Here is a 27,058-nt window from a genome sequence, read left to right on the forward strand (position 1 = left end):
TGGGGTTGATTTCTTATTTAATGCATGAAATTGTGATCAGTTCTTTTCAGGGAGCCATTCTGTTGTCTGGGATCTGTTCGTTGTGTTGCCGATTCACATCTTTGGTATACATTTCCATATCACTATCTCTTACGTTTATGACAATAATGTGTAGTTGGGAGACATGTTGGTAATGATACAATTTCCATTTTGTTGAATTCATAAAGCGGTATTTTTCCCATCTCCAATTTTTGTTGCTGCCCCGTTTTTAGGATCTGCTCTTAGAAATCTATAGAAGTATCGGAGAGCCAGATAGCCTGTACGGCTGTGGTGGGGGGAAGATGCTCCAGCCCCTTACCAGGTAAAACCCGTGCTTCTGAATGGCGGGATGGTAATTCTGTCTGTGAAGGAGCCACACGCAGGTAGAACTCAGAGGTACCTTGGAAATCTGTAATTACAGGCTGCGAACGTACGAGCATGAAGCCATGTGGGGGAAAGCCCTGGTGACATATGACCTTGAGTCAGCAATCTCCTCATCCACCCGCCAGGCAGGAATCATCCAGGTGAGTTCTCTTCTGCTCTGGTGAAGTCCCGTGTCGCGTGAGGGGATTTCAGTACATGGGTGGCGTCTTCAGCCGGCCACGTAAACTCTGGACACAGGCATTGGGGTCAAAACCCAGAGGGTCGCTGACCTGAAAGATGGTGTGGGTTTGTTGATCACAGTCTTGTTAGCCAGCAGAAGACATTTCTTACCAGCACGCAGCGTGGCAGGTCGTGGATTACATCCTTTCCGTGGAAAGCCTCACGTAAACTCTTGCTCGTAGTCTGTATGTCAGGTGGTCCGGAGGCTGTCGTCTGTGCTGCTGGCTGGCGCCCCTCAGCCGGGCTTCAGTCTCTGTCTTTGTGTTTCGGGGAGAGCAAACTAAATGGTACTTGGGGATTTTCAGTGATGGTGTTGTGAAAGTTACTTCTTATGTTTTGTTGTTTTTTAATGTTTATTTTTGAGAGAGAGAGAGAGAGAGAGAGCAAGCATGGGAGGGGGCAGAGAGAGAGAGAGACAGAGGATCTGAAGCAGGCTCCTGAGGGTGGAGAGTTCAGTGCGGGGCTTGAACTCACAAGCCAGGAGATCATGACCTGAGCTGAAGCTGGTTGCTGAACCGACTGAGCCCCCCAGGCGCCCCTACTTTTCATGTTTGGCCATTATTTTTTCGCTAGTTTTGTTATCTTTGACTACTTTTTTTTTTTTTTTTTTTAAACTCCTGCTTAGGCCCTGCAGAATTTGGGACTCTGCCATATCCTTTCCGTCTATTTAAAAGGATTAGACCTTGAAAATAAAGAGTGGAGTGCACAGCTGCAGGAGCTCTGTTACCAAGCAGCGTGGAGGAATATGCAGTGGGACCACTGTGTTTCTGCCAAGTAAGAGCTTGGACATTTTCTTCTGGTTGTAACTGATGAGCTGTTTTTATTCTTTTTTAAGTTTATATATTTATTTTGAGTGAGAGAAAGGGAAAGAGAGAGCGTGCATAAGCAGGGGAGGGGCAGAGAGACAAGGAAAAGGAGAGAGAATCCTAAGCAGGCTTCGTGCTGACGGTACAGAGCCTGACGCAGGGCTCGAACTCATGAACCGTGAGACTGTGACCTGACTCAAAATCAGGAGTCAGATGCTTAACGGACTGAGCCGCCCAGGCACCCCTATAATGAACTGTTTTTAAACTTACTCTGTGAGCATAACAAGAGTTGGGGGGTTTCTCGTGTTTTGTACATGCTGCAGGCTATAGAGATGCCCGAGTGGCTTAAACATGACAGCAGTAAGCAGTTCACGTATCTGGGTTGAGTTACACCCTCTAATTCCATCAGGGCATCCCTCCCCGCCCCCCCGCCCCCCACCCCCCGGCCTGCTGCCAGACATACTTGAAAATAGAAATGTAAAATGTATTTTCTCCTGAGAATCTTCTCATTGATTGTTTATGAACCCAAAGAGAAGTATAGCCTTTCCGCTTCCCAGTCCCTGCGGTATTCAGGTAGCACCGTCATGGCTGGACAGCACTCCTAAGACTGCTTATCTTTAGCGATGGGATATTTTCTTTCATGAAAAAATACTGCTAATCCCGGAACATGGGAAGATACCGTTTGTAGCCCTGTATGTAACATCACCATTTGCTCCGAATGGAAAGCCAAACACCTGATCTTAGAAAAGATTTCTCATTTATGTAAAAAGTCTTTTGATGACATAGGCACCAAAAAACGAAACCATATTAATTGTATGTTTAATTGCCTTCACAGAAAAAAATTTCATCAATTGGAGTGTCTTTCAGATTTCAGACTGTTAGATTGCCGTATGATTAGAGAGATACGCTTTCATATTTTTATAGCATTTACTCTTGCTTCCTCTCTAAGTCACCGTATACTGTTCCCGCTGCCTGCTGTATTTCAGGCACGTGGGCTTTCTCTGTGTTCTTCCTGCACACCAGGCTGTTGGTACGTAAAGGCCTTGAATGTATCTGCTGCCTGTTGCCCCTGTTGCCCCGGGTGTGGCTTCTCGTCATGCAGATTCTAGTAGGACAGTGTCATGTCTCAGAGATTCCCTGACCATCCATCTCAAGTTGCCACCCGGTCATTCTCTTTTGTTACCGTTTTAATTCTCTGCACGTTCCTTGTCAGCGTCTGGCTTATTTATTGTCCATCTTCTCTGAACCACAACATGAACTCCATGGGAATGGCGACCTTATCTGACCTGTCCAGTCATGGACCCCCTTCCCCCGGCTCTGCCCCGGCTTTGGAGCCTGGTGCCCCCTGGCACATAGTCGGTGTTTGCTGAATAAGTGAGAATTAGAACCAGGCACAAGAGCTGAGAAATACACTTTTTTCTGCTTGAATAATTTAAATGATCCACAAGATTCTTTGTATTTCTTGCCAGAATTTCTAGAAATGCATTGTTTGAAATGGAGACGCCTTAATTTTAGTTGTCAAATTTTGTTTTTTTGGTGCAATTATATTGTATATACCTGTACATTTTAAGACTTTTTGTTTTTAAATATATTTTTTCTCTATGTTTTAATTATCTCAGTAAAGGAATGGAGGGAACCAGTTACCATGAATCCATGTACAATGCTCTACAATCTCTGAGAGATAGAGAATTCTCCACATTTTATGAAAGTCTCAAATATGCCAGGTATTGTAAAAAGAGTTACTGTATTTTAACATTTAGTGTCATGGCTGCTTTTCTGAAAACTTGATGAGTAATTTCAGCATGCGGATTTGCACTGCTGAAGGGTAAGGACTTGGTGGCTTTGGTCAGGTTGTGTCTTCGTCATTCCCACCCTCTTGTCAGGCAACACCTTCGCTGTGGAATAAATCATGCCAGTCACTGTTGGGATTCAAACAGTGCAGAAGGGGGAGGCGAAATCCTGTAACAATTTTGTAGCTTATGTACATCTGAGAAGTAAGTGCTCAGATGAGTTGTGTCTTCTGCAGGAATGTTTTTAATAGGAACTGTGGGTGTTTTCCGTATCTTGGAAGGGCATTCTCTGTGTTTCAGCAGTTTTATATGAGAGAATTCTCTATTCGTATTTGTCACACAAATACGTGTGTGTCACACACACACACTCTATAATAGTACCTTTTTATTTTTTGTTTTAGATGGAGGAGCTTGCTCATGTTAGGTGCTTACATAAATTGTTACATTCTTTTTTTCTGATAAGATCTTTTTACTTGTTCATGTGGTTCAAATCTGTTCTTTCCTTAAAAAAAAAAAAAAATTCCCTTTGGGACCAGATCAGCTCTTTATGTACAGCCCTTGAGAACGAGATTCCCACCCCTCTGTCCCATTCCTGGGCCTCTGTGTCTCAAGAGTTGTAACCTCGCCTCCGTTGGTAGTTGTATGGCATTTACCTCTTAGCACTGGTGTTCTTTTTGTTAAGTGCTGACTGTGGTTAGTACTTACCAATACTTAGGCTTGTTATGAGGCGCAATGAGATAATACACCAGAAGGTACTTAACTATAACAGGTTAAACACAGGTAACATACTATTTATTTAACAGTAGTTAGTGACCTGTTAAATCCTGTATTTGGTTACAAAAATATTTGCTGCTATTTTGGTGCTTATTATGTGCTGGCCATTTTGTTAGGCTCTTTCTATGTGTATTCTCTAATGTTCAGAAGAATTCTGAAAGCGAAGAAACCTAGGTGCAGGGGAGTGCAGGTTAGACAGCCTGCGGCTTAGGGCCGGGTTGCAGTACAGGTCCGTGCGAGGATGGTGTTTCTGCCGCAGGATGCTGGGGCCTCCACAGCATGAGGTCAACAGCACAGCCAGCAAAGCAACTCTGTATCCACAGATTCGAACTTTGATCTTTCTGCAAGCCTCTTCGTGTCCCAAGCGTCTTGTCTTTTGCCCCCAGGGTGAGAGAAGTGGAGGAGCTGTGTAGGGGCAGCCTCGAGTCCGTGTACTCGCTCTACCCCACCCTCGGCAGGCTGCAGGCCATTGGAGAGCTCGAAAACATCGGGGAGCTTTTCTCCAGGTATGTGGTTCCTGCGATGCTGTGCCTCTCCCCTGAGGGCAGGTCTGCTGTGTGCAGTGAGCCCTGACCAGAGAACTAAGACAGAGGGTGAGCCTTGACCGGAGGACTGAGACAGGAGGTGAGCGCTGACCAGGGAACTGAGACGGGAGGTGAGCGCTGACCGCTGAAACATTTTCAAAAATATTTACTGTAAAAATTCCGGTTTTTAAAATTTAGCATCATTGTGCTGATTCACAGCTTTCCCCCTTCCTACTCCAGGTAAAATTGCTTTTCCACGGTTTTTTTCGCCATAGCACGTGATCGGCCATTCTGTCTTCAGCACTGTGTTGGCATTGGTGTTGTTTTAGGTCTATGCTGCCATGCTGTACTAGAAGCATACTTTTTTTTTTTTTAATGAATATAATTTATTGTCACATTGGCTTACATACAACACCCAGTGCTCATCCCAATAAGTGCCCTCCTCAGTGCCCATCACCCATTTTCCCTCTCTCCTACCCCCCCATCCACCCTTAGTTTCTTCTCTGTATTTAGTAGTCTCTTGTGGTTTGCCTCCCTCCCTCTCTGTTTGTACCTATTTTATATTTTCCCCTTCCCTTCCCCCCGGTCTGTTCAGTTTCTCAAGATCCCCATATGAGTGAAAACATGATAATCTATCCTTCTCTGACTGATGTATTTCACTCAGCATAATACCTTCCAGTTCCATCCACGTTGCTGCAAATGGCATGATTTCATTCTTTCTTATTGCCAAGGAGTATTCCTTGTATATATAAACCGCATCCTCTTTATCCATTCCTCAGTTGATGGACATTTAGGCTCTTTCTGTAGTTTGGCTATTGTTGAAAGTGCTGCTATAAACATTGGGGTACAAGTACCCCTATGCATCAGCACTCCTGTATCCCTGGGGTAAATTCCTAGCAGTGCTACTGCTGGGTCATAGGGTAGATCTATTTTTAATTTTTTCCGGAACCTCCACACAGTTTTCCAGAGCGGCTGCACCAGTTTGCATTCCCATCAACAGTGCAAGAGGGTTCCCATTTCTCCACATCCTTGCCAGAATCTATAGTCTCCTGACTTGTTCATTTTAGCCACTCTGACCAGTGTGAGGTGGTATCCCAGTGTGGCTTTGATTTATATTTCCCTGAAGATGAATGACGTTGAGCATTGTTTCATGTGTCCGTTGGCCATGTGGATGTCTTCATTGGAAAAGTGTCTATTCTGGTCTTCTGCCCATTTCTTCACTGGATTATTTGTTTTTTGGGTGTGGAGTTTGGTGAGTTCTTTATAGATTTTGGATACTAGCCATTTATCCAATATGTCATTTGCAGATATCTTTTCCCATTCCATGGTTGCCTTTTAGTTTTGTTGATTGTTTCCTTTCCAGTGCAGAAGCTTTTTATCTTGGTGAGGTCCCGGTAGTTCATTTTTGCTTTTAATCTCCTTGCCTTTGGAAGTGTCAAGTAAGTAAGAAATTGCTCCTGCTTAGGTCAAAGAGGTTGTTGCCTGCTTTCTCCTCTAGGGTTTTGATGGTTTCCTGTCTCACCTTTAGGTCTTTCATCCATTTTATTTTCGTGTATGGTATAAGAAAGTGGTCTAGTTTCATTCTCCTGCATGTTGCTGTCCAGTTCTCCCAGCACCATTTGCTGAAGAGACTATCTTTTTTCCATTGGATACTCTTTCCTGCTTTGCCAAATATTTGTTGGGCATACGTTTATGGGTCCAGTTCTGGGTTCTCTATTCTATTCCACTGGTCTATGTGTCTGTTTTCGTGCCAGTAGCATACTGTCTTGATGAAGGCAGCTTTGTAGTAGAGGCTAAAGTCTGGGATTGTGATGCCTCCTGCTTTGGTTTTCTTCTTCAGTATTACTTTGGCTATTTGGGGTCTTTTGTGGCTCCATACAAATGTTAGGATTGTTTGTTCTAGCTTTGAGAAGAATGCTGGTGCAATTTTGATTGGGATTGCATTGAATGTGTAGATTGCTTTGGGTAGTATTGACATTTTAACAAGATTTATTCTTCCAATCCAGGAGCATGGAATATTTTTCCATTTCTTTGTGTCTTCTTCAGTTTCCTTCATAAGCTTTCTATGGTTTTCAGCATACAGGTCTTTTACATCTTTGGTTAGATTTATTCCTAGATATTTTATGGTTCTTGGTGCAATTGTAAATGGGATCCATTTCTTTATTTCTCTTTCCGTTGCTTCATTATTGGTGTATAAAAATGCAACCAATTTCTGTACATTGATTTTGTACCCTGTAACTTTGCTGAATTCATGTATTAGTTCTAGGAGTCTTTTGGTGGACTCTTTCGGGTTTTCCCTGTAGAGTATCATGTCATCTGCAAAAAAAAGTTTTCCTTCTTTGGCAATTTTGATGCCTTTTATTTCATTTTGTTGTCTGCTGATACTAGGACTTCCAGTGCTATGTGAAACAACAGTGGTGAGAGTGGACATCCCTGTCGTGTTCCTGATCTCAGGGGGAAAGCTCTCCGTTTTTCCCCGTTGAGGATGATATTAGCTGTGGGCCTTTCATATATGGCTTTTATGATGTTTAAGTATGTTCCTTCTATCCCAACTTTCTTGAGGGTTTTTATTAAGAAAGGATGTTGTATTTTGTCAAATGCTTTTTCTCCATCTATTGACAGGATCATATGGTTCTTATCCTTTCTTTTATTAATGTGATGAATCACACTGATTGATTTGTGAGTATTGAACCAGCCCTGCAGCCCAGGAATGAATCCCACTTGATCATGGTGAATAATTCTTTGTATATGCTATTGAATTTGATTTGCTAGTATCTTGAGAATTTTTGCATCCATGTTCATCAGGGATATTGGCCTACAGTTCTCCTTTTTTATGAGGTCTCTGTCTGGTTTAGGAATCAAGATAATGCTGGCTTCATAAAATGAATCTGGAAGTTTTCCTTCCATTTCTGTTTTTTGGAACAGCTTGAGAAGGATAAGTATTAACTCTGCTTTAAATGTCTGGTAGAATTCCCTGGGACTAGCCATCTGGTCCAGAACTCTTATTTGTTGGGAGATTTTTGATAACTTTCAATTTCTTCACTAGTTATGGGTCTGTTCAGATTTTCTATTTCTTCCCATTTGAGTTTTGGTAGTGTGTGGGTATCTAGGAATTTGTCCATTTCTTCCAGGTTGTCCAGTTTGTTGGCATGTAATTTTTCATAGTATTCCCTGATAATTGCTTGTATCTCTGAGGGATTGGTTATAATAATTCCATTTTCATTCATGATTTTATCTATTTGGGTCATCTCCCTTTTCTTTTTGAGAAGCCTGGCTAGAGTTTTATCAATTTTGTTTATTTTTTTCAAAAAACCAATTCTTAGTTTCATTGATCTGTTCTGTTTTTTTGAATTCTACATTATTTATTTCTGCTCCGATCTTTATTATTCCTTTTTTTCTGCTGGGTATGGGGTTTCTTTGCTGTTCTGCTTCTAGTTCCTTTAGGTGTGCTGTTAGATTTCGTATTTGGGATTTTTCTTGTTTCTTGAGATAGGCCTGGATTGCAATGTATTTCCCCCTTAGAATTGCCTTTGCTGCATCCCAAAGGGTTTGGATTGTTGTGTTTTCATTTTCATTTGTTTCCATACATTTTTTAATTTCTTCTTTAATTGTCTGGTTGACCCATTTGTTTTTTAGTAGGATGTTCTTTAACCTCCATGCATTTGGAGGTTTTCCAAACTTTTTCCTGTGGTTGATTTCAAGTTTCATAGCATTGTGATCTGAAAGTGTGCATGGTATGATCTCAATTCTTTTGTATTTATTGAGGGTTTTTTGTGGCTCAGTATGTGATCTATGTTGGAGAATGTTACATGTGCACTCGAGAAGAAGGTATATTCTGCTGTTTTTGGATGAAAAGTTCTAAATATATCTGTCAAGTACATCTGGTCCAGTGTATCATTCAGGGCCATTGTTTCTTTATTGATTTTCTGTCTAGATGATCTTTCCATTGTTGTAAGTGGAGTATTAAAGTCCCCTGCAATTCTTACCAATAAGATCGCTTATGTTTGTAAATAATTGTTTTATGTATTTGGGGGCTCCCATATTTGGCACATAGACATTTATAATTGTTAGCTCTTCCTGATGGATAGACCTCGTAATTATTATATAATGCCCCTCTTCATCTCTTGTTACTGTCTTTAGTTTAAAATCTAGTTCGTCTGATACAAGTATGGCTACTCCAACTTTCTTTCACTTCCAGTAGCATGAGAGATGGTTCTTCATCCCCTCATTTTCAATCTGAAGGTGTCCTCAGGTCTAAAATGGGTCTCTTGTAGACAGCAAATAGATGGGTCTTGTTTTTGTATCCATTCTGATACCCTGTGTCTTTTGATTGGAGCATTTAGTCCATTTATATTCAGTGTTCTTATTGAAAGATAAGGGTTTAGAGCCATTGTCTTGTCTGTAGGTTTCATGCTTCTAGTGATGTTTCTGATGCTTTTTGGTCCCCCTTAGGATCTCTTGTGCGTCTGGTTTAGTGGTGATGAATTCCTTCAGTTTTGTTTAGGAAAACCTTGATCTCTTCTATTCTGAATGACAGGCTTGCTGGATAAAGGATTCTTGGCTGCATGTTTTTCATATTCATCACATTGAAAATTTCCTGCCATTCCTTTCTGGCCTGCCAAGTTTCAGTAGATAGGTCAGCTACTACCCTTATATGTCTACCCTTGTAGGTTAAGGTGTGTTTATCTCTAGCTGCTTTCAGAATTCTCTTTATCTTTGTATTTTGCCAGTTTTGCTGTGATATGTTGTGCAGAAGATCGATTCAAGTTACGTCTGAAGGGAGTTCTCTGTGCCTCCTGGATTTCAATGTCTGTTTCCTTCCCCAGATTGGGGAAGTTATCAACTGTGATTTTTTCAAGCACACCTTGGGCCCTTTTCTCTATCTTCTTCTGGAATACCCAAGATACGGATGTTGTTCTGTTTCATTGAGTCACTTAGTTCTCTAATTCTCCCCTCTGCCTCTTCAGTTCTTTCTGTGACTGCCTCTAGTTTATTTTGCACCTCATTTACAGCATTTTTAAATTCATCATTACTATTTTTTAGTTCCTTGATCTCTACAGCAGTAGATTCTCTGCTGTCTTCTATGCTTTTTTCAAGTCCAGCAGTTAATCTTTTTTTTTTTTAATTTTTTTTAATCTTTATTTATTTTTGAGAGATAGAGACAGCGTGTGAGCAGGAGAGGAGCAGAGAGAGAGGGAGACACAGAGTCCGAAGCAGGCTCCAGGCCCTGAGCTGTCAGCACGGAGCCCGATGCGGGGCTCGAACTCACGAACTGTGAGATTATGACCTGAGCTGAAGTCGGACACTCAACCGACTGAGCCACTCAGGCGCGCCATTCAACGATTAGTATTATGACTATTATTCTAAATTCTAAATCTCCCTACCGTAGTGGTGTTTTGAACCCTCCACTAAGTGTGCTTTGATTTGTTCATTCAAGTAGCCCTGGAAAGGAAAACAAACAAAACTCAGAAAACAAAAACACGCGAACAAACGAAAAGCCAGAAACAGAAACACCAGCTGCAAGTACCCATAGGGTGGAGGCAGTGCTGTTGGAAGAGGCCTTATCCCATTCGGAGAGAGAAATGACAGGGGCCGGGGAGAAAGAAAAAATAAAAATTGACCAGGCAGAGAAACTCTATGGCTTAATCCAGAGAGAGAGAGAAGGGAAAATAAAGAAGGAAGTGGGGGAAAAGAAAAGAAAATAAAGTTATCCAGACAGAGAAACTATACAGCTTAAACCAGAGAGAGAGAATGGAGAATTAAGAAGGAGGTGTGGAACATGTATCAAGAAAATGGATTAAATATGTCTGCTTAAACAAAGCAGCAACCAGAGTAACCAGACTAGAGGAGGGAAGAGAGAAAAAGAAGAAAAGGAAGGAAGAATATATGTCTATAATTAGAATTATCCGAGAATTAATCCAGGCAATGCAGCAGCTCAGGTCTGGACGAGGGGGCGTCCGGTTGCTCAGCGCCAATCCTGTTCCCGTAGATACACAGCACGCGGCGCGGAGGGGCGTGGTTTGGTGTAGGCGGGTCCCGCCTCCGCTGTGGGCCCTGCCGTCTGTTAGCTGAACTGCCCCCTTGGTGGTGATGGCAACCCCCAGTCTCTTCTTCACAGACCTGGTGTTCCAAACCACTCTGTTCGAGCCGTCCTCACTGTGCCACGGACACAAATGAGGACGCAGACGAGGCGGTTTGTCCTGCTCCACCGACTGCCATGCCTGGGGCTTGGCTGGGACTCAAACTCCCGCTCCTTGCGCCCGGGTACTGGGGAAGCACCCTTCCCTGCTGCCGGATATGTGGTCCCCGACCGGCAGGCGCGGCAGGCGCAGCAGGCTTTGCCCTTTCCCGCAGCACTCCAGGGAGGGGATCGCTGTCTCCTACTGCGGACTGCACCCGCGACCTAGTCCCCGAGCCTGGGGCTGGCTCCCCTCCTGCCCAGTCGCGTGATCCGGACAGCTGGCCCAGTCCTGGCCCAGTCCGGAGCAAGCCCTGCAGTTAGAGATGGGCTTTTTCTCCGTCCTGGTTTGAGGTTTTTCTCTTGTCCAGATACAGTGCTATGCTTCCCCAGCTGCACTTTCTCTTCCCTTTGTGTCTCTGCAGAAGGGAATCCCTCTCCTCTGTTCGTTTCATCTCTCCCAATTCAGAATCATGCATTTACGGCAGTCAGGTTGTCCCTGTGGGTCCCTGGAAGCGACTGTCTCTTTTCCTCCCGGACTCTCAGAATTCAAAGTCTTTTAGTTTCAACACTGCTTTGTTTCACAGAGGAGGGAACTTTGGATCCCCCTACTTCTCTGCCATGTTGGCCCCTCCCATCTGGAAGCTTCCTGAAGGAGCTTTCATTTCCTAGTCACCATCTTGTCATCTTCTTACTGTCCCTTCTTCATCTTGATTCCTGTCAGTACAGTGGCCCTCAAGGATTGGACGGTATTGCTTAGTGTGACCGTGTGGGAAGCATCCTTTTCATGTAAACTAATTGCACAATATGCATTTTCTCTTCCTTTAATCAATAATGTTGGGGAGTGAGACCTTTGCCGGCTACCAGCATTTCTCCCCCTGAATTGTGATTTCTTTAGCAGCTGTAATTATGCATAGAGTCCTCCCCTGCACCCACTTGGGCACAGCAGAAATTAATACATCTGTTCCCTTTCCTTGCTCACATGCCGCCTTTTGCCACAGGGAACGTTGAAGCGGGACTAGAGGTGTCGGCGTTCTGACACCAAGCTTCATGAAGGTGTTCTCGTTTCAGAAGAATATATACTTAGAAATGCTGCTTTTTGTGAGCTTTAAGAGTATTTTTAAGAAAATCTTTAAAAACATTCATCATCTGTAGCCCCTGTGCTGACCTTCACAAGTCTGCTGGTTTTGTAGTTTTATGAACTTTGGTGCTTACTTTGTATCCTTTTTAAGCTCTCGTGTCATTACTGTCAAAACTCCTTTGTGTTTTATCTTAAATGCAGAAGCTGTGTGGTAGCATTTTTGTCCTTCAATTTCTCTTGCTTACGTGGCTTCTGTGATGTTGCTTTCAGATCGGTCCCCGGTAGGCAGCCCTCCGAAGTCTACGCTAAGTGGCGGAAACACTCCCAGCTTCTCAAAGACAGTGACTTTAGTTTTCAGGAGCCCATCATGGCTCTCCGCACAGTCATTTTGGAGATCTTGATGGAAAAGGAAATGGAAAACTCCCAGAGAGAATGTTTTAAGGATATTCTCACCACGCACCTTGTAGAACTCTCCATACTGGCCCGAACTTTTAAGAACACTCAGGTAATAAGATTTAAAATGATGTCGTCTCACCCTATGACTTTTTCTTTTATGACCCAGAAAATGGAAAGCACGAGTAAAACAGAAGCGTCACCGAGAAACAGATTGCTGTAAAAATATTGCTTAGGATAATTGTTCAAGATTTCCCGTTTTGGCATCAGACCTGAGTTCAAGCCTTGGACAGGGTACTTCTCTAAGCCTCAGTCTCATGGTTCTGAAATGAGAAGATACCTAACTGACTATATTGATAACAATTCAGTGGTCTTATATACTGCACGCATGCACACACGTGTGTTCGTACATGTGCTTATGTATACATCTATATGTATGTATTTGTGAGAGAACCAGATGGATGCGGGGCTGAGGGAGGCAGGCACAGATGTACTTGAGACCGTCCTGACAAACAGTCGTCAGTGATGGGAGTTACTGCTTCCATGATTCGTGCTAGCAGTAGTAACAGTAATGGTATTTATTCCCATATGTCGTTTTCATTTCAGCTCCCCGAACGGGCAATATTTCACATTAAACAGTACAACCCACCTGGTCGTGGAGTCTCCGAGTGGCAGCTGGAGGAGGCCCAAGTATTTTGGGCAAGAAACGAGCAGAGTCTCGCCCTGAGTGTCCTCAAGCAGATGATCAAGAAGCTGGACTCCAGTGGTGCAGAGGTTTACTGGTTTTTTTTAATTGGCTGAATTAGTATTTTACTGTTGTAAAGCAACCACTGAGCTTTAAAATAGATATATTTTTAATTTTTTTAATGTTTGTTTATTTTTGAGATAGAGATAGAGCATCAGCGGAGGAGGGGCAGGGAGAGAGGGAGACACAGAATCCAAAGCAGGCTCCAGGCTCTGGGTTGTCAGCACAGAGCCCAATGCGGGGCACAAACTCACGAACCGTGAGATCATGACCTGAGCCAAAGTCGGACGCTTAACTGACTGAGCCACCCAGGCGCCCTGAGAGAGAGAATCTTAAGCAGGCTCCATGCTCAGTGTGGAGCGCAACAGGAGGTTTGATCCCACAACTTTGGGATTATGACCTGAGCCGAAATCAAGTCAGATGCTCAACCGACTGAGCCACTGAGGTGCCCCCTAAAATATTTTTAATAAGTCCACAGTTTTATTAAAGCCTTGAAATTTGCTTATCTATGAACAAGAAAGTATAAAAAGGAGCCTGGAAAATTACTATTTGTAAAGAAGTTTAGAAATACTAATTTTAGTTTCTCTTTACAATAATCCTGTTAGTCCATCTTGTGGTAGATTTATTTGATTTAACCCAGTGTTAAGCATTTTTTTTTAAACTTTATATGGAATTCGAGAAGAGTATGATGGAAACAAACATGAAATAGCCAGTACAGGAGGTGGAGGGGGAAGAAATAGCTACTATAAATTCAAAATAAAGAAATGGAAGAGGAAATGTGTGAGAGAACCAAAGTTTAAAAAGGAAGCAAGTTGGAACAATTAAGTTGTCAGTCTTCGTACTTAGGAAAAAGAATGTCTCATATTTTATTTAACATGACCCACTGGTTACTGGAAATCTGTGTGCCTCTGTAGCTGTCTCTCCAGCGTATTATGGGCACAGTAGAGGTGTTTGCGGGAGTCGTGTGGTGTTTGCAGGTGTGGCCACAGTGCTCTCCTTCTGACACGCACCTGCCTTTCCGGTATTGGGCACTTTAGGACATCCTCATCCTAAAGAGTTTTACCATTATACCAGAGCTCCGGGAGCTGATACAGTATGATGTTTACACGTTGCTTAACAAGTGGGGCCCGGGATCAGCCTGGCTTGAGTTACCTGCCCCCTCTGTATGTCCATACTGCCACTGCACTCTGCAGATGAAGGGTCATAGAGTCCTCGCCTCACAGGGTTCTTGTGGGGATGAGATGAGGTAACATACAGAAATCAAGCCTTGCTAAAGTGCCTGGAATATACGAGGAAAAATATTCTTAACCTGCTTTTTTCCCCTACACGGAAGATACTTTCGCATAGTCATGATAGTGAATTACATTTTAAGATTTTGCTTTTCATATACAGAATGATCCCAGCCTAAGACTTCTGTACACAGAATGTCTGAGGGTTTGCGGCACCTGGTTGGCGGAAACTTGCTTAGAAAACCCTGCGGTCATCATGCAGACCTACCTGGAAAAGGTAAGGTTTTCTCACAACCCTTAGGAGAGCTGTTCAGCATGAGTACGCTTGATCTTTCATCAAGGCCATGTGCATTTCAAAAGCAAATAAAAGGAAGATTTCAGTTTTGGAGTATTTATTACTATAGCAGCTCCATGTAATTTTTAGGGCAGGATGAAACAGTGGTAAAAAAGAAGGACCCTGTTTTGAAAGGAAGCCCAGATGTGTCTTCCCTCAGTCCCCCCCCCCCCCCCCAACACACACACCACCTACTCTCTGAAGTTGTTTCTGGTCATTTCTCCATTTACTTATCTACAAGAAGAGCTGATTAAGGAACATGCAAGTTAGTCTTGACTGTGCACTTGTAACCCAACCGCCTTACAAACAGGATCAGGACTTTGTGCTCCGGCCCCTCTCTCCCTCTTGTTTCTCCCCTTATTCCTGTAGTTTAATTAATTTTGGAAGTAGCTATCTCACTATAAATAAGTATAGCATGAAAAGTATAATATGACCGTCTTTAAATTTTATGAAGCCCTTTGTTTTCTACAGTTTGTTAAAATATTAGCTGTTTTGGTTATTTCTACACTGTCAAAGTTGTTTGAAAATTCAAAATACTGTGCTTCATATAATTTAGCTTATCCATAAAAATATGTATAAATTGAACTTTACTGTGACTGTCTTTTTAAGTGGTTCTTTAGATACATTTAGGATCTGTGTAAATAACATAAGTTATTGTGTTTTCTTGAAGGCAGTGGAAGTTGCTGGAAATTATGACGGAGAAAGCAGTGATGAGCTTAGAAATGGAAAAATGAAGGCATTTCTCTCATTAGCACGGTTCTCGGATACGCAGTACCAGAGAATTGAAAACTACATGAAATCATCAGAATTTGAAAACAAGCAGGCTCTCCTGAAAAGGGCCAAAGAGGAAGTGGGCCTTCTTAGGGAGCATAAAATTCAGACCACCAGGTAACTACATGTCCACCAGTGATAAGTGACAAGATGCACAGAAATGCAGTGACTGTATGTATAGACAAGATGTACAGAACCGGGGCGTGATTGCGCACTGTGGTTCTAAGCTCATTGTAGACTGTATGGATGTTAGCTTTTTGTTTTGCTTTTTGGGTTTGTTGGTATCATAGTGAAAAGGAGATAGGTGGTGAAATTAAATGCGGAAGAGTTATCTATTCGGATGTGTGTGTGTTTTTTAACCCTTTCTTCATGCGTCCCTTTTGTTTGAATAGGATAGTGAAAGTAGAGAATAAAGTTAAGTAGGTATCTTGAGTAGAGTCCACTTGGCCCCTGGTTGCCTAGGATGGCTTTTGATGTTTACTTTTATTTTTGAGAGAGAGCGTGTGTGCTCACAAGTGGGGAGGGGCAGAGAGAGAGAGAGAGAGAGAGAGAAAGAGAGAAAGAGAGAATCCTAAGCAGGCTCCATGCAGATCACGACACGGGGCCGATCTCACAAACTGTGAGATCATGACCTGCGCCAAAATCAAGAGTTGGACGTTTAACCAACTGAGCTACCCAGGCGCCCCTACAATGACTTTTGAATTGCCCAGACTTACTTTGAGATACTAAGTTTGTTCCCTTATAATTTTTAGAATTTTGCTTTTTCTCCTAGGATGGACAGTTGACTTTTCATTTATGTTGTATATCATGTATGATGTAGTTCTATACGTTCTGATGGATTTTGCATCTTCCTTTAATTATCCAACACAAGATACACGATAAAGGTGCAGCGAGAGCTGGAGCTGGATGAGTGTGCGCTCCGTGCCCTGAAAGAGGATCGTAAGCGGTTCTTATGTAAAGCAGTTGAAAATTACATCAGTTGCTTATTGAGTGGAGAAGCGCATGATATGTGGATATTCCGTCTTTGTTCTCTCTGGCTTGAAAATTCTGGAGTTTCTGAAGTCAATGGCATGATGAAGGCAAGTCGTCTTTGTAAACCCCAGATTCTAGCCTGCGCTTGAAAAGCTTAGACAAGAGCCTGCCAGTGTTACTGATTTTGTGTATTCTTTGTATCCCTGCCATCTGGTTCGGTGCTCTACTCCTACGTACTTGATCAGCTCTCATGATGCAGGTTTATGCGGAGACGAGAGCCTTTAGGTCATTCTTTCACCGTACCTTTGCAGTTACTGCTGGAAAGTACCAGAATGCCAGATTGGGAGATTTCAGGCAGGTTCTTCCTCTGGCTTTATCTTTTCTGGGATTTTTACAGTGAATTACTTTTGCAAATGACAAACACATTTTTAAGAAACATGAAGGCAGTAGTATTTCCTGAGTTTTTACTTAAAAATTTTAGATTTCAGTGAGGATACCTAATATTAAAGTTATGCTTACAGGATCTCCATCGGCAATCCATTTGAAGCTTAAAAATAAAGTGGTTCTTCTGGATGAGAAGAATGATAAGACACATAGTAGTTACAAGCAAGCAGTCTCTGCTGCAAGTGCACATTCAATCCTGTTGCCTTTGGCGTCAGGGAACCCGGTTACCCCATTTTATTACACACGGACTTCCCAGGGGTCACCATCACAGCAGCCCTCCCGTCTCATGGAATGTAATCAGTGCAGGTGTTCCAGGTCTGAACAGTTTACTTTCGGATCAAGCACTGTGACTCACCAGTGAATCAAATCCAGAATACCACTGAAACTAAGAGAAGATGAATCTTGAGGGGAAAAATGTAGCTAGTGCAGTTTTAGTAACAACCAGCAGATGACTGTGGTGGCAGCGTTACCTTAGAGTAATTTATTTGCTTAGATGTGAGGCTTCTTGAAACGCATTGTTTCTTAAGGTTTGTTTGTTCTTTTTAACGGTAGAGCAAAGGAATGAACATTCCGTCATACAAATTCCTGCCTCTTATGTACCAGCTGGCTGCTAGAATGGGGACCAAAATGATGGGGGGCCTAGGATTCCACGAAGTCCTCAATAACGTAAGTACGCCTGCAGACCAAGGCACAATTGGTTGTCTTTCATGGGTTGTACGCTAATGTCCCACTCTAGGAGATGAAGATAAAAAATATCCCAGTCAGTTGCATTTATCATGCTGTAAAAGGGCGGGAATAAAAATCTCCTTTTGTCTCGTCTCTCCACGTAAGTCACTCCATTTCTGTATCATGCTCACATTCCTCTGTCCCACACATATACAGCGCTCTACCCACTATGGCATCTGGTACCCTATGTGTCTTAACGTCAAACAAAATGAAAAACGTAATGGATTTTCCACTTTCGTTTTTTGGTTGATTGATTGCATAAAACTAATAGTTCTTTATTTTCTGACAGCTTATCTCTACAATTGCTATGGATCACCCCCATCATACCTTGTTTATTATATTGGCTTTAGCAAATGCAAACAAAGATGAATTTTTGACCAAACCAGAGGCGGCAAGAAGGAGTAGAATAAGTAAAAATGCACCTAAACAAAGCTCTCAGCTTGATGAGGTATTTGGATTAAACATACATACCTTTTTGAATTATAGTATTCATTTTTTCCCAGAATGTTCTCTTCTTAATTCTCAGGGATTCTAAGAAGGTGTGTTGTTCATACTCAGTTTGTAAATCCTTTGTTATCATGCCACCTAAAAATGGTTCAAAATTCCTGAATATTCTCAAAGCATAGGACATAACAATACTTTTTTTCCCTCACATCATTGAGCAAAGAAAAAACATTTCAAGGCATACCTAAGTCATTTACTGTTGATAGTATTATACCTTAGGTGTATTGCATTCACAAGGTGACTGTTTTGTTCATTTCTGGGGGATGCGAGTCCTTCCAGTGCTTAGATCAGTCCATTAACTTTGGTGGTTCTTTTTGTTATAACTCTGAAAAGTGCCAGTGTCAGGTATTCCTTTGTGTAATGTTTTTTTGCTTGTTTTTTTACTAACAGGATCGAACCGAGGCTGCAAACAGAATAATATGTACTATCAGAAGTAGGAGACCTCATATGGTCAGAAGTGTAGAGGCACTTTGTGATGCTTACATCATATTAGCAAACTTAGATGCCACTCAGTGGAGGACGCAGAGAAGTATGTGTTGGGAAGAAAGAGTGTTGTTTTCTTGGTGTTTTTCTCTGTAGGGATATATTAATTATAGAGCTTAATATGTAATCTCTTTTATACACATAACAGTAATTATAGACATGAAGGTCTTTATGATTACGATTCACATGTGATCCACAGCTTAAGTTTTACCCAGTGACTTCAACATCCCCTTGTCACTTCTCATTTAATATCTTATATCTATCTGATGATAGATGACTGCGCTGAGTTAATTGGTTTCTCTGGGTAATATTCTGGTGCAAATACTTGTCGCAGAGAATTCATTGTGTAGAGACCAGTGCGTTAAAATAACTGACAATTTTCAGGGTCGAAAGTTCTTAAAATGATGTCAGTTACTCACTGTGCTCTGGTACTTAAGAGTGAGAAGGCCTCACCATTTCCTCCACAGGTGTTAGAATATGTGGCACATATATAATCCCTCGTTCTTCTTGCCGTGTCTCTTCCAGTAATCAGAAGCTGCTATAACATTTGGTTATGTGCATACACTCGAAAGTCTCTCTCCGCATTCTTGGACAATTATATTCCCTTTTCCGTTCAGGACTGTCTCTTCATATTTACATTTTTGCTACTTTAAAATAAGAACGAGACTTTTCTGGTATTTGTGTAAGCAAACAAAGAGTATTGATTGTCACATCCTTTGGTTACATCTGATAGTGATGTGGCAGGAGTACATTAATCTGTGTGCTGTGCAAACTTGTGGAATTATCTTAAGGTAATCAGCCTGGACCCTCAGCTGGGATGGGACCTAATCCCTAGCGCCAGGTTACCTGCAAATTCGTATGTCAGCCATGCTCTTCTCTGAGCTACGTTGTGTCGCAAGCCCTGGCTCTTGATTCCTCAGTCAGGGCCTGAGCCGCAGGTTGGGGTCTGTGGCGTCTGCTGACCTCTCCTGCTTTCCCTTCCGAGCTGTTGGTCAGGGTACAGGTGTTCACCAGAACCTCTTTATTTTAAATACAGAAGGCATAAATATCCCAGCAGACCAGCCAATTACTAAACTGAAGAATTTAGAAGATGTTGTTGTCCCAACTATGGAAATTAAGGTAATTTACTATTAGCTGTTTTGATTTTTTTTATTGAACTAAATTCACATTTCTCTTGATTAGGCTAAACCATTTGAAACAGACTTTCTTTTTTTTTTTTTTTTTTTTTTTTTGCCAAAATTAGCACTTTTCATTTGTTTCACCATACAGTTTCTTTATACATTCCGTTGACCCAGCTCTTAAAATACTTAAAGGACTCTCCTGCTTTCTTTTCTTTTGCCTTCAGTTTTGTACCTCCCATCTTCCCTGTAGGGAAGGTCTGTAGACGGTTACCTTCATTGGCCAAAATAAGGAAAGGTTCCCGTGCTTATGCCAAGACTAATTTTTAACTTGGCAATAAAGTCCCTAAATACTTTATATTTTAAAAATTCTGGATGTGTTAGAATGTAGTGACCGTGAAGTGTTACGGTATTAAGTAACACGGTACAGGTTATGGTAGTAACTGTAATATATGTGATACTCCTAGCTATGTTGTAGTGATCTTTATTGCTAGAAAGACCATGTTGGCAGGGATACATGTAGTAATAATAAAGGTTATAGTTTAGTGATAGACTCCTAACTCTAGAGAACAGACTGGTGGTCACCAGAGGGGAGGCCGGTGGGGGGTATGGATGAAATAGGTCATGGGGATAAAGGCCGCACTTGCTATGATGAGCACCAGGCGACGTGTGCAAGGGCAGAATCACTGTATTGTACACCTGAAACTAACACCAGAATTTAAATAAAAACTTCAAAAAAAAATTTTTTAATGAAAGAAAAATCATTTTGAGTACATTCTTGGTATACGTAGTTACTTGATTTGAAATGTAGCTCCGTCATCTGGACTAATAGTACCTTTCCAAGTACAATAGCAAAGGTAGTTAGCTGAGTATTTCCAGAAAATGCCAGATTTAGCAGTTACCACCCTGGAAACCACTCTCCACACTTTTCTAAAATTTACCTTCCTATCTTGTGATAAATTTCACTATTTCTCAGATGACTGAACATAGACACAGTCACTGGTCAGACCTGAAAGCAGCTTTTGGCTACCCTTTCCAACACTGTGTGCCCCTCTTTTAGTGAGAGGTACTTAGGGGAGGTAACTTGTGTGAGTTTATAAACCTTTTCCATGTTGAATTTTGGTTCTTTCATTTATTATTTTTTGTAATTAAAAAACATTTTAAGTTTATTTTGACAGAGTACAAGTGGGGGAGGGGCAGAGAGAGAGGGAGAGAGAGAATCCCAAGCAGGCTCCGTACTGTCCGCACAGAGCTCCACGCCGGGCTTGAGCTCACGAACCAGGAGATCATGACCTGAGCTGCAATCAGTAGTCAGTTGCCCAAACTGAGCCACCCAGGCACCCCATGTTTCTTTCATTTAAACAGGAAGTAAATTATCACTCTAGCTCTTAACCCGTAGCATGTTGTCATTCATTCCTGTGTTTCATGTTAAAATTGTTGTTTATAGAGGCACTGGGTGGCTCAGTCAGTTAAGGATCCAACTCTTAATTTCGGCTCAGGTCATGATGTCACAGTTCGTGGGTTATCGAGCCCCATGTCTGGGCTCCACGCTGAGCATGGAGTCTGCTGGGATTCTCTCTCTCTCTCTCTCTCTCTCTCTGTCTCTGTCTCTCTCTCTCTCTGCCCCTCTTGCACTCATGCACTCTCACTAAATAAACAAACTGTAACAAAAGAGTAAAAAATAAAAAAGAGTAAAATTGTCATTTATAATTCGTCTTTAAACGCCCATAATATACCTGACCTGTTTATCACATTTATACTTTTATCAGGTGGATCCCACTGGAGAATATGGAAATCTGGTGACTATACAGTCATTTAAAGCAGAATTTCATTTAGCAGGAGGTTTAAATTTACCTAAAATAATCGATTGTTTGGGCTCTGATGGAAAGGAAAGGAGACAGCTTGTCAAGGTGAGACTCCCCTCGAGTGGTGTGGTCCTTACAGGCTTAGTGAGAAAAGTCACAGCACAACTTCCTGCTTGGGTCTTTATTTTTCTTCTCAAAAATTACAAGTGAGGAAAACTTACAAAATATAAATTACATCATTGTCTAGAAGCAGATTGCTTTTCCTAATTTTTTTGTGTCTCTGGAAGGCCATCATTATAAAAGTTGATTGAAATAAAAGAATGCCTTTAACATGCACAGTATGATGAGGTTAACAGCTTGCTTATTCTGGAAAATCTGTTTGGTGATTGTTGCTTATTTTCTTGAATAGTTCAAGTTGAGGGCTCTTGCTTCCCTATCCTGAGACTGGCACTGTGCCAGCTGCTATTAACTGTATGAGGAAGGGGACAGCCTTCCTCCCTGACTCTGCTCCCAAGTCCTGGGGGCCTTGCTGGGAAGGAGTAGAGAGAACAGTGCTGTGCCTCCAGTGGAGGAACAGAGGGGTTCCAGTTAGCCTGGCTACAGACGCAGCTGAGGGAAGCTTTTTCCTGAATTGGTCTGCCTACCCAGTGTTAGAGCTAATTCTAAATGAAAGAGTAGCGATAGGTCTTAATTATTTTAAGAGACTGTGAGGAGTACAGATGCCCAGATTGATTTGGGGTTTTTTAAAAATTTTTTCAGGGTTTACTTAGTTTTGAGAGACAGAGTGCAAGCAGGGGAGGGGTGGAGAGGGAGACACAGAATCCAAAACACGCTCCAGGCTCCGAGCTGTCAGCACAGAGCCCGATGCAGGGCTCGAACCCACAATCTGTGAGGTCATGACCTGAGCTGAAGTTGGACGCTTAACCGGCTGAGCTACCCAGGCGCTCTGCCCGGATTGATTTCTGAGAGCCCTGTCATTGTCCTGATGTGACCCTCTGTATGGTCCTGTAATAAAGAAAATGGACTGAGCCTCATTATTTGCGTTTGATGTCCTGAAGGGCCGTGATGACCTGAGACAAGACGCCGTCATGCAGCAGGTGTTCCAGATGTGTAACACGTTGCTGCAGAGAAACACCGAGACCAGGAAGAGGAAATTGACTATCTGTACATACAAGGTAAGTACCTCAGGCCTCTGCTCCTTCATCAAGAGCATAGGAAAGAAGCCATTATTCAGACTTGGGGCCGGCCAGTGTTTTCTGGGAGAGTAAACATGTTAGAGTCTGTGTGCCACATAAGGTCTCTGCAGCCTGGTCCCGGGCAGCGTCCACACTGGACGGCGGCTCTGCAGTCCCAGGCCTTCCCCCTTTGGCCGTCTCCCCTGCTTCTCCTCCCCTGCTTGGTCTGTGATGAGGGTCTGTGTCAGGTCACATACAGCACTTGGAAGGCCTGGCTCCTGACCAGATCAGGGAGTCATGTCGAGGTCTAAGAGATAGTGGATTAATATCTCCACCCCCAACGCCCAAGCCAAACACAACTGCTTTTCCCCAGCTCAGCGGGACCTTCACCCCGGTCCTCCGTCCACTTCCCGGAGGTGCAGTTTCCTTTTTACTTTTAATACTGCTAAAAATTTCAAACATATAGAAAAGTAGATAGGATACTGTAATGAATTCCCTTGTACCATCACCCAGTGATCAGTAGTGGTCAACTCCCGGATAATTTTGTTTCATTTCTTCTTCCACCCATTCCCTCCTCCCTCATAATTATATTTTGAAGCAAAATGTCATATCATTTCATCTGTAAACGTTTATTTCAATGTGTAGTTAGATGTCTCTTTAAAAAAGAAAAGAACCACAGTAGTGTCATCCTAGGAGAGTGAGCAGTAATTTCCAAATATCACCAAATATTCAGCCTATTAACCCCGCCCATGTCTCATATCTAACATCTGTTCCATCAGCACTTCCTTACCCGTCCGCTTTCATTCGACCCACTTTTTCCACATCTGGCAGTCCGCCCTGCACTCACATCTCTTCATTGGCGTCTGGCTAAGCCCCTACTTCTGGCCTCGGCCCCGCAAAGCTAGTTTTCTCACAACCGCCAGAACGATCTGTTTAAAGAGTCCAAGGCTGAATCAGTATGTCCGTTTCCTGCTCGGAACTCCAGATGACTTCACATTGTCCCTGAAGGAAAGGGATTTGCCTCTCCTGCTCCCTTTCCACCTTTATCTGCCCCTCTCCCACCCTCATCCCTCTTTTCCTCGTGATGGCGGCACCTCCCCTGGGCCCACCTGGTCTTCCCGCTCTCTCTTGTTCACATGCACCGGTTTTGTTTGAGCTCAGGGCTTCCCTGTTCCCCTCTGCCTGGAATGCTCTTCCCTCGGCTCATGCCTCCCTCCCTCATGTCATTCAGGTTCTCTCCGGTCACCTTCTCGTGGAGCCCTTCTCTGACCAGATGTCTCTTACTCACTATTTTCAGTGCCTGTTTCATTCTTTCGTCCTTGTTCTCTGGCATCATTACGTGTCCGTGAGCGCGTATGTTCCATCGCCAGCGTGAAGCTGTTGGACAGCATGGTCCTCGTCTGCCTTGCGCGCCACTCTCCTGCACGTGGGCACCAGTGAGCACAGAACAGACCCTCAACACACGTAGTAAATTAAAGACACAGACCGTAAAACAGTACAGTGCAGCCTATTTGAGCACATTCAAGTAAGAACTTTATAGAATCAAATATTCTATGAAGACAAGTGGCCAACTGAGAAAAATGACTTTAAGGATATTATAATAACAAAGAATTGTTGTAATATTAATAACAAGGGATTTATATACAGAACATATAAACAGCTCTTACAAACCAGTTATAAAAAGACTAACATGTCCGTAGGAAAACCGGTAAAGAATACAGACAAGTCACAAGAGGAAAATACTTGAGTGACCAATAAGCCTGCCAAATTTTACTCAGCCTTACTGGGAATCTGAAAATACAAATTGAAACCACAGTGAGCTACCATTTTACCTGTCTCAGATCGGCACAGTTTATTTATTTATTTATTTTTTAAGTTTGTTTTTGACAGCAAGCGTGGGTTGGGGAGGGGCAGAGAGAGAGGGAGACACAGAATCCGAAGCAGGCAGCAGACTCTGAGCTGTCAGCACAGAGCCCGACGTGGGGCTTGAACTCACAAACCGTGAGATCGTGACCCGGGCCCAGGCTGGATATTTAACCAACTGAGCCACCCGGGTGCCCCAGATTAGCACAATTAAAATAAAAGTCTTAACAGTACTTTGTGTCGGGAAGGTCGTGGAATGAACTCTACTTCTGGGTATATAAATTGGCATAAGCACTCTGGGTAGTTATTTGGCAGTATCTGGTTAACTAAATTAAGATGCACATCCCCTGTGACCCACATATTGGATTCCCAGGTATGCGCGTACCCGGGAGACACTGAGATACTGTCACCAACCAGGACACTAGGGCATTGTAGCAACACTTCACGGGAATCTGGACAGAATGTAATCTTAATTAACATGCAGACTGCAGCAAGTGGATAATTATGGTGTACTTCTGCAGTGTATGTTTGTTAATCGATTTAGTTACGTGTACTCACACAACTAATGGTAAAATAGTGTTGAGTGAGAAAAAAACAAATTGCAGGCCCATTCACCGAGTATAATACTCCTTTACTTAAAGCTTACAACTATTTACGCATATATTGCTTTGAAACAAAAATATAGCAGAAAATACATGAACACGATAAAGTTACTGGTGGCAGACGGCATGGGACCAGTGAGGGGTTCAAAGGGAGGTTCCTCTCTTGCAGCACATAGGAGAAAATCTTTAGATTTGAGAAACCTGATTAGTGGGTAAAAGGATGTTTATATCATTTTCTGTACTTTACGTATCTCTATACGTGTCATAATTTCTAATCTTTGCAGTAAAATTGCTCATTTCATGTTCAGGAATAGATTTCCTCTTGGTGTAGCTAACAAGACTACAAAGCAAGAATATATGTACTTCTAATGATCAAAGTATTAAGATTTATATTCAGTATTTTTCAAAGTGACATTCTTTAAATTTGTTTGCTATTAAGTAGAAGGAAAGCAGGCAGCTCCCTGCTAAATGGAGCAAACCGTTGGGTCACAGACGATGCAGGAAAGTATAGTTAGCAGGACCGGCCTCAGCGAATCCTGGAGCTTGAGAGAGGAGCAGGCCCTCAGGAGTCCACGCGGCGGGCTGGAAAATCGTGTTCTTGGAGTCTAAGTTTATTTTCCTCCAAGGAGTTTTGTCTCCTTTGGACAGGGAAATAGCGGTCCCACCTGAAGAGCTGCTTCGTGCAGACTCAGAGTTGAGTGACCGCCGCGTGCCCGGCGATACCTTTGCATAATCGAAATGTATCTAATCTGGGACTCAGGTGGTTCCGCTTTCTCAGCGAAGTGGAGTTCTCGAATGGTGCACGGGAACCGTCCCTATCGGTGAATTTCTTGTTAACAACGAGAATGGCGCTCATAAGCGATACAGGCCGAAGGATTTCAGCGCCCTTCAGTGCCAAAAGAAAATGATGGTGAGTGACACTCAGAAGTACGAATTATTGCAAGATTATTCAATAGCTTATTAAAGCTGGCAGTTACCGAATGTTACTGAGTACAGAATATTTTAATTTCATCGGGTAATGATACTAAGGTTAATGACACGAAGTAAGAGAAAGTGGGCTCACCGGAATGGAAGTTTGTGTGAGTGAAAAATGAAAGTTGTTCAACTATATAAAGTGTCAGCCTTGGTCTGATGAGAGATTTCACATTCAGTGGAATGCTAATTTGCTTCCAGTTTGGGGTGAGCTGATTCAAGCGCTGACTAAAGCCAAAAACAGGTTATGAAGTAATTTTTATATGAAACCGATAGACCTTTAAAGACACGTGCCACAAGACGCCATCTGGCCTGACGGTCATTCAGCCAGTCAGCAACATTTACTGAATGCCCCCTGTCTCCCAGCAACTGTGCTGACACGTCACAGACGTTAGGACTAATCATCATCGTATTTCTCCCATTTTAAAACGAGAGGAAGTTCAGAAATGTAACCTGCCCGTGGTCAGTGAGCAGTAAATGGTGGAGCAAGGATGTGACTCTTGTCTGTCCAGCTCTAAAGTCCTTTGCTTTTCCTTTCATTGTGCTGTTCTATAGAGATGGGAGGTGTGTGATAGAGCTCTACGGGCGCTGTCACGGAAGGCTGTCCAGGGCGCCGCGCGGGGCGGGAGGTGGGCAGCTCTACCTGAGACAGACAGGGGTGGGGTCAAATTCTGGAGGGCTTCATGGCGGAGTGGCCTTTGAGCTGAGATTACTGCCCGAGCTGGTGTTCTAAGCAGAAGGAGCACGCGGTCAAAGGGCAAGAGGGGGCACGGAGAGGCAGTTAGAGACTGCTTAGGCCTCGTCTTTGAGGAGGAGGTGTACGTGAGACTCGCAGCAGTAGTTGTCAGAAAATGGAAGGTTCCTTCGTGAAATGCCGGGAAATTTGCACATTATCCTGTGGGCAGTAGAGAACCCTCGAGAAGGTGCCGGTACCACACTTGCATTTTAGAGAAACGACTCCGGCAGCACCGTGGGCTACATTTTTGAGAAGCGTGACACAGGGGTCCTGATTAAGACTAATAACAGGAGGAACGGAGAATGGGGGAACATACCAGAAACAGTAAGGAGGCAGAACTGATGGGATTTGGTTGCTGACTAGAAGTGGGTTTGGGGAAGAGAGTCATTAGAGGCACCCGGTTTTCTGGTGA

The 27,058-nt window shown here is 42.9% G+C and overlaps 1 protein-coding gene across 5 annotated transcripts in view; it reads left to right on the forward strand.

Annotated features, from left to right (window-relative positions):
- Positions 1-27,058, forward strand: part of ATM (ATM serine/threonine kinase) — a 129,944-nt gene that overhangs the window by 90,299 nt on the left and 12,587 nt on the right. For 4 of the 5 annotated variants that reach the window (XM_042906231.1, XM_042906230.1, XM_042906233.1 and 1 more), the window contains 17 exons: positions 252-340; positions 440-542; positions 1,247-1,395; positions 3,047-3,151; positions 4,378-4,497; positions 12,045-12,279; positions 12,774-12,941; positions 14,305-14,418; positions 15,146-15,363; positions 16,118-16,325; positions 17,215-17,328; positions 17,678-17,836; positions 18,283-18,421; positions 19,412-19,494; positions 21,263-21,403; positions 22,357-22,473; positions 25,699-25,848. In XM_042906231.1, coding sequence (XP_042762165.1) covers positions 252-340; positions 440-542; positions 1,247-1,395; positions 3,047-3,151; positions 4,378-4,497; positions 12,045-12,279; positions 12,774-12,941; positions 14,305-14,418; positions 15,146-15,363; positions 16,118-16,325; positions 17,215-17,328; positions 17,678-17,836; positions 18,283-18,421; positions 19,412-19,494; positions 21,263-21,403; positions 22,357-22,473; positions 25,699-25,848 — 2,412 coding nt within the window. Of the gene's footprint in view, positions 1-251; positions 341-439; positions 543-1,246; positions 1,396-3,046; positions 3,152-4,377; positions 4,498-12,044; positions 12,280-12,773; positions 12,942-14,304; positions 14,419-15,145; positions 15,364-16,117; positions 16,326-17,214; positions 17,329-17,677; positions 17,837-18,282; positions 18,422-19,411; positions 19,495-21,262; positions 21,404-22,356; positions 22,474-23,770; positions 24,370-25,698; positions 25,849-27,058 lie in introns of those variants that run through there. The other variant, XM_042906234.1, reaches the window with a different exon arrangement.

This window comes from Panthera leo, chromosome D1, assembly GCF_018350215.1.
Source record: "Panthera leo isolate Ple1 chromosome D1, P.leo_Ple1_pat1.1, whole genome shotgun sequence".
Classification (NCBI taxonomy): Eukaryota; Metazoa; Chordata; class Mammalia; order Carnivora; family Felidae; genus Panthera; species Panthera leo.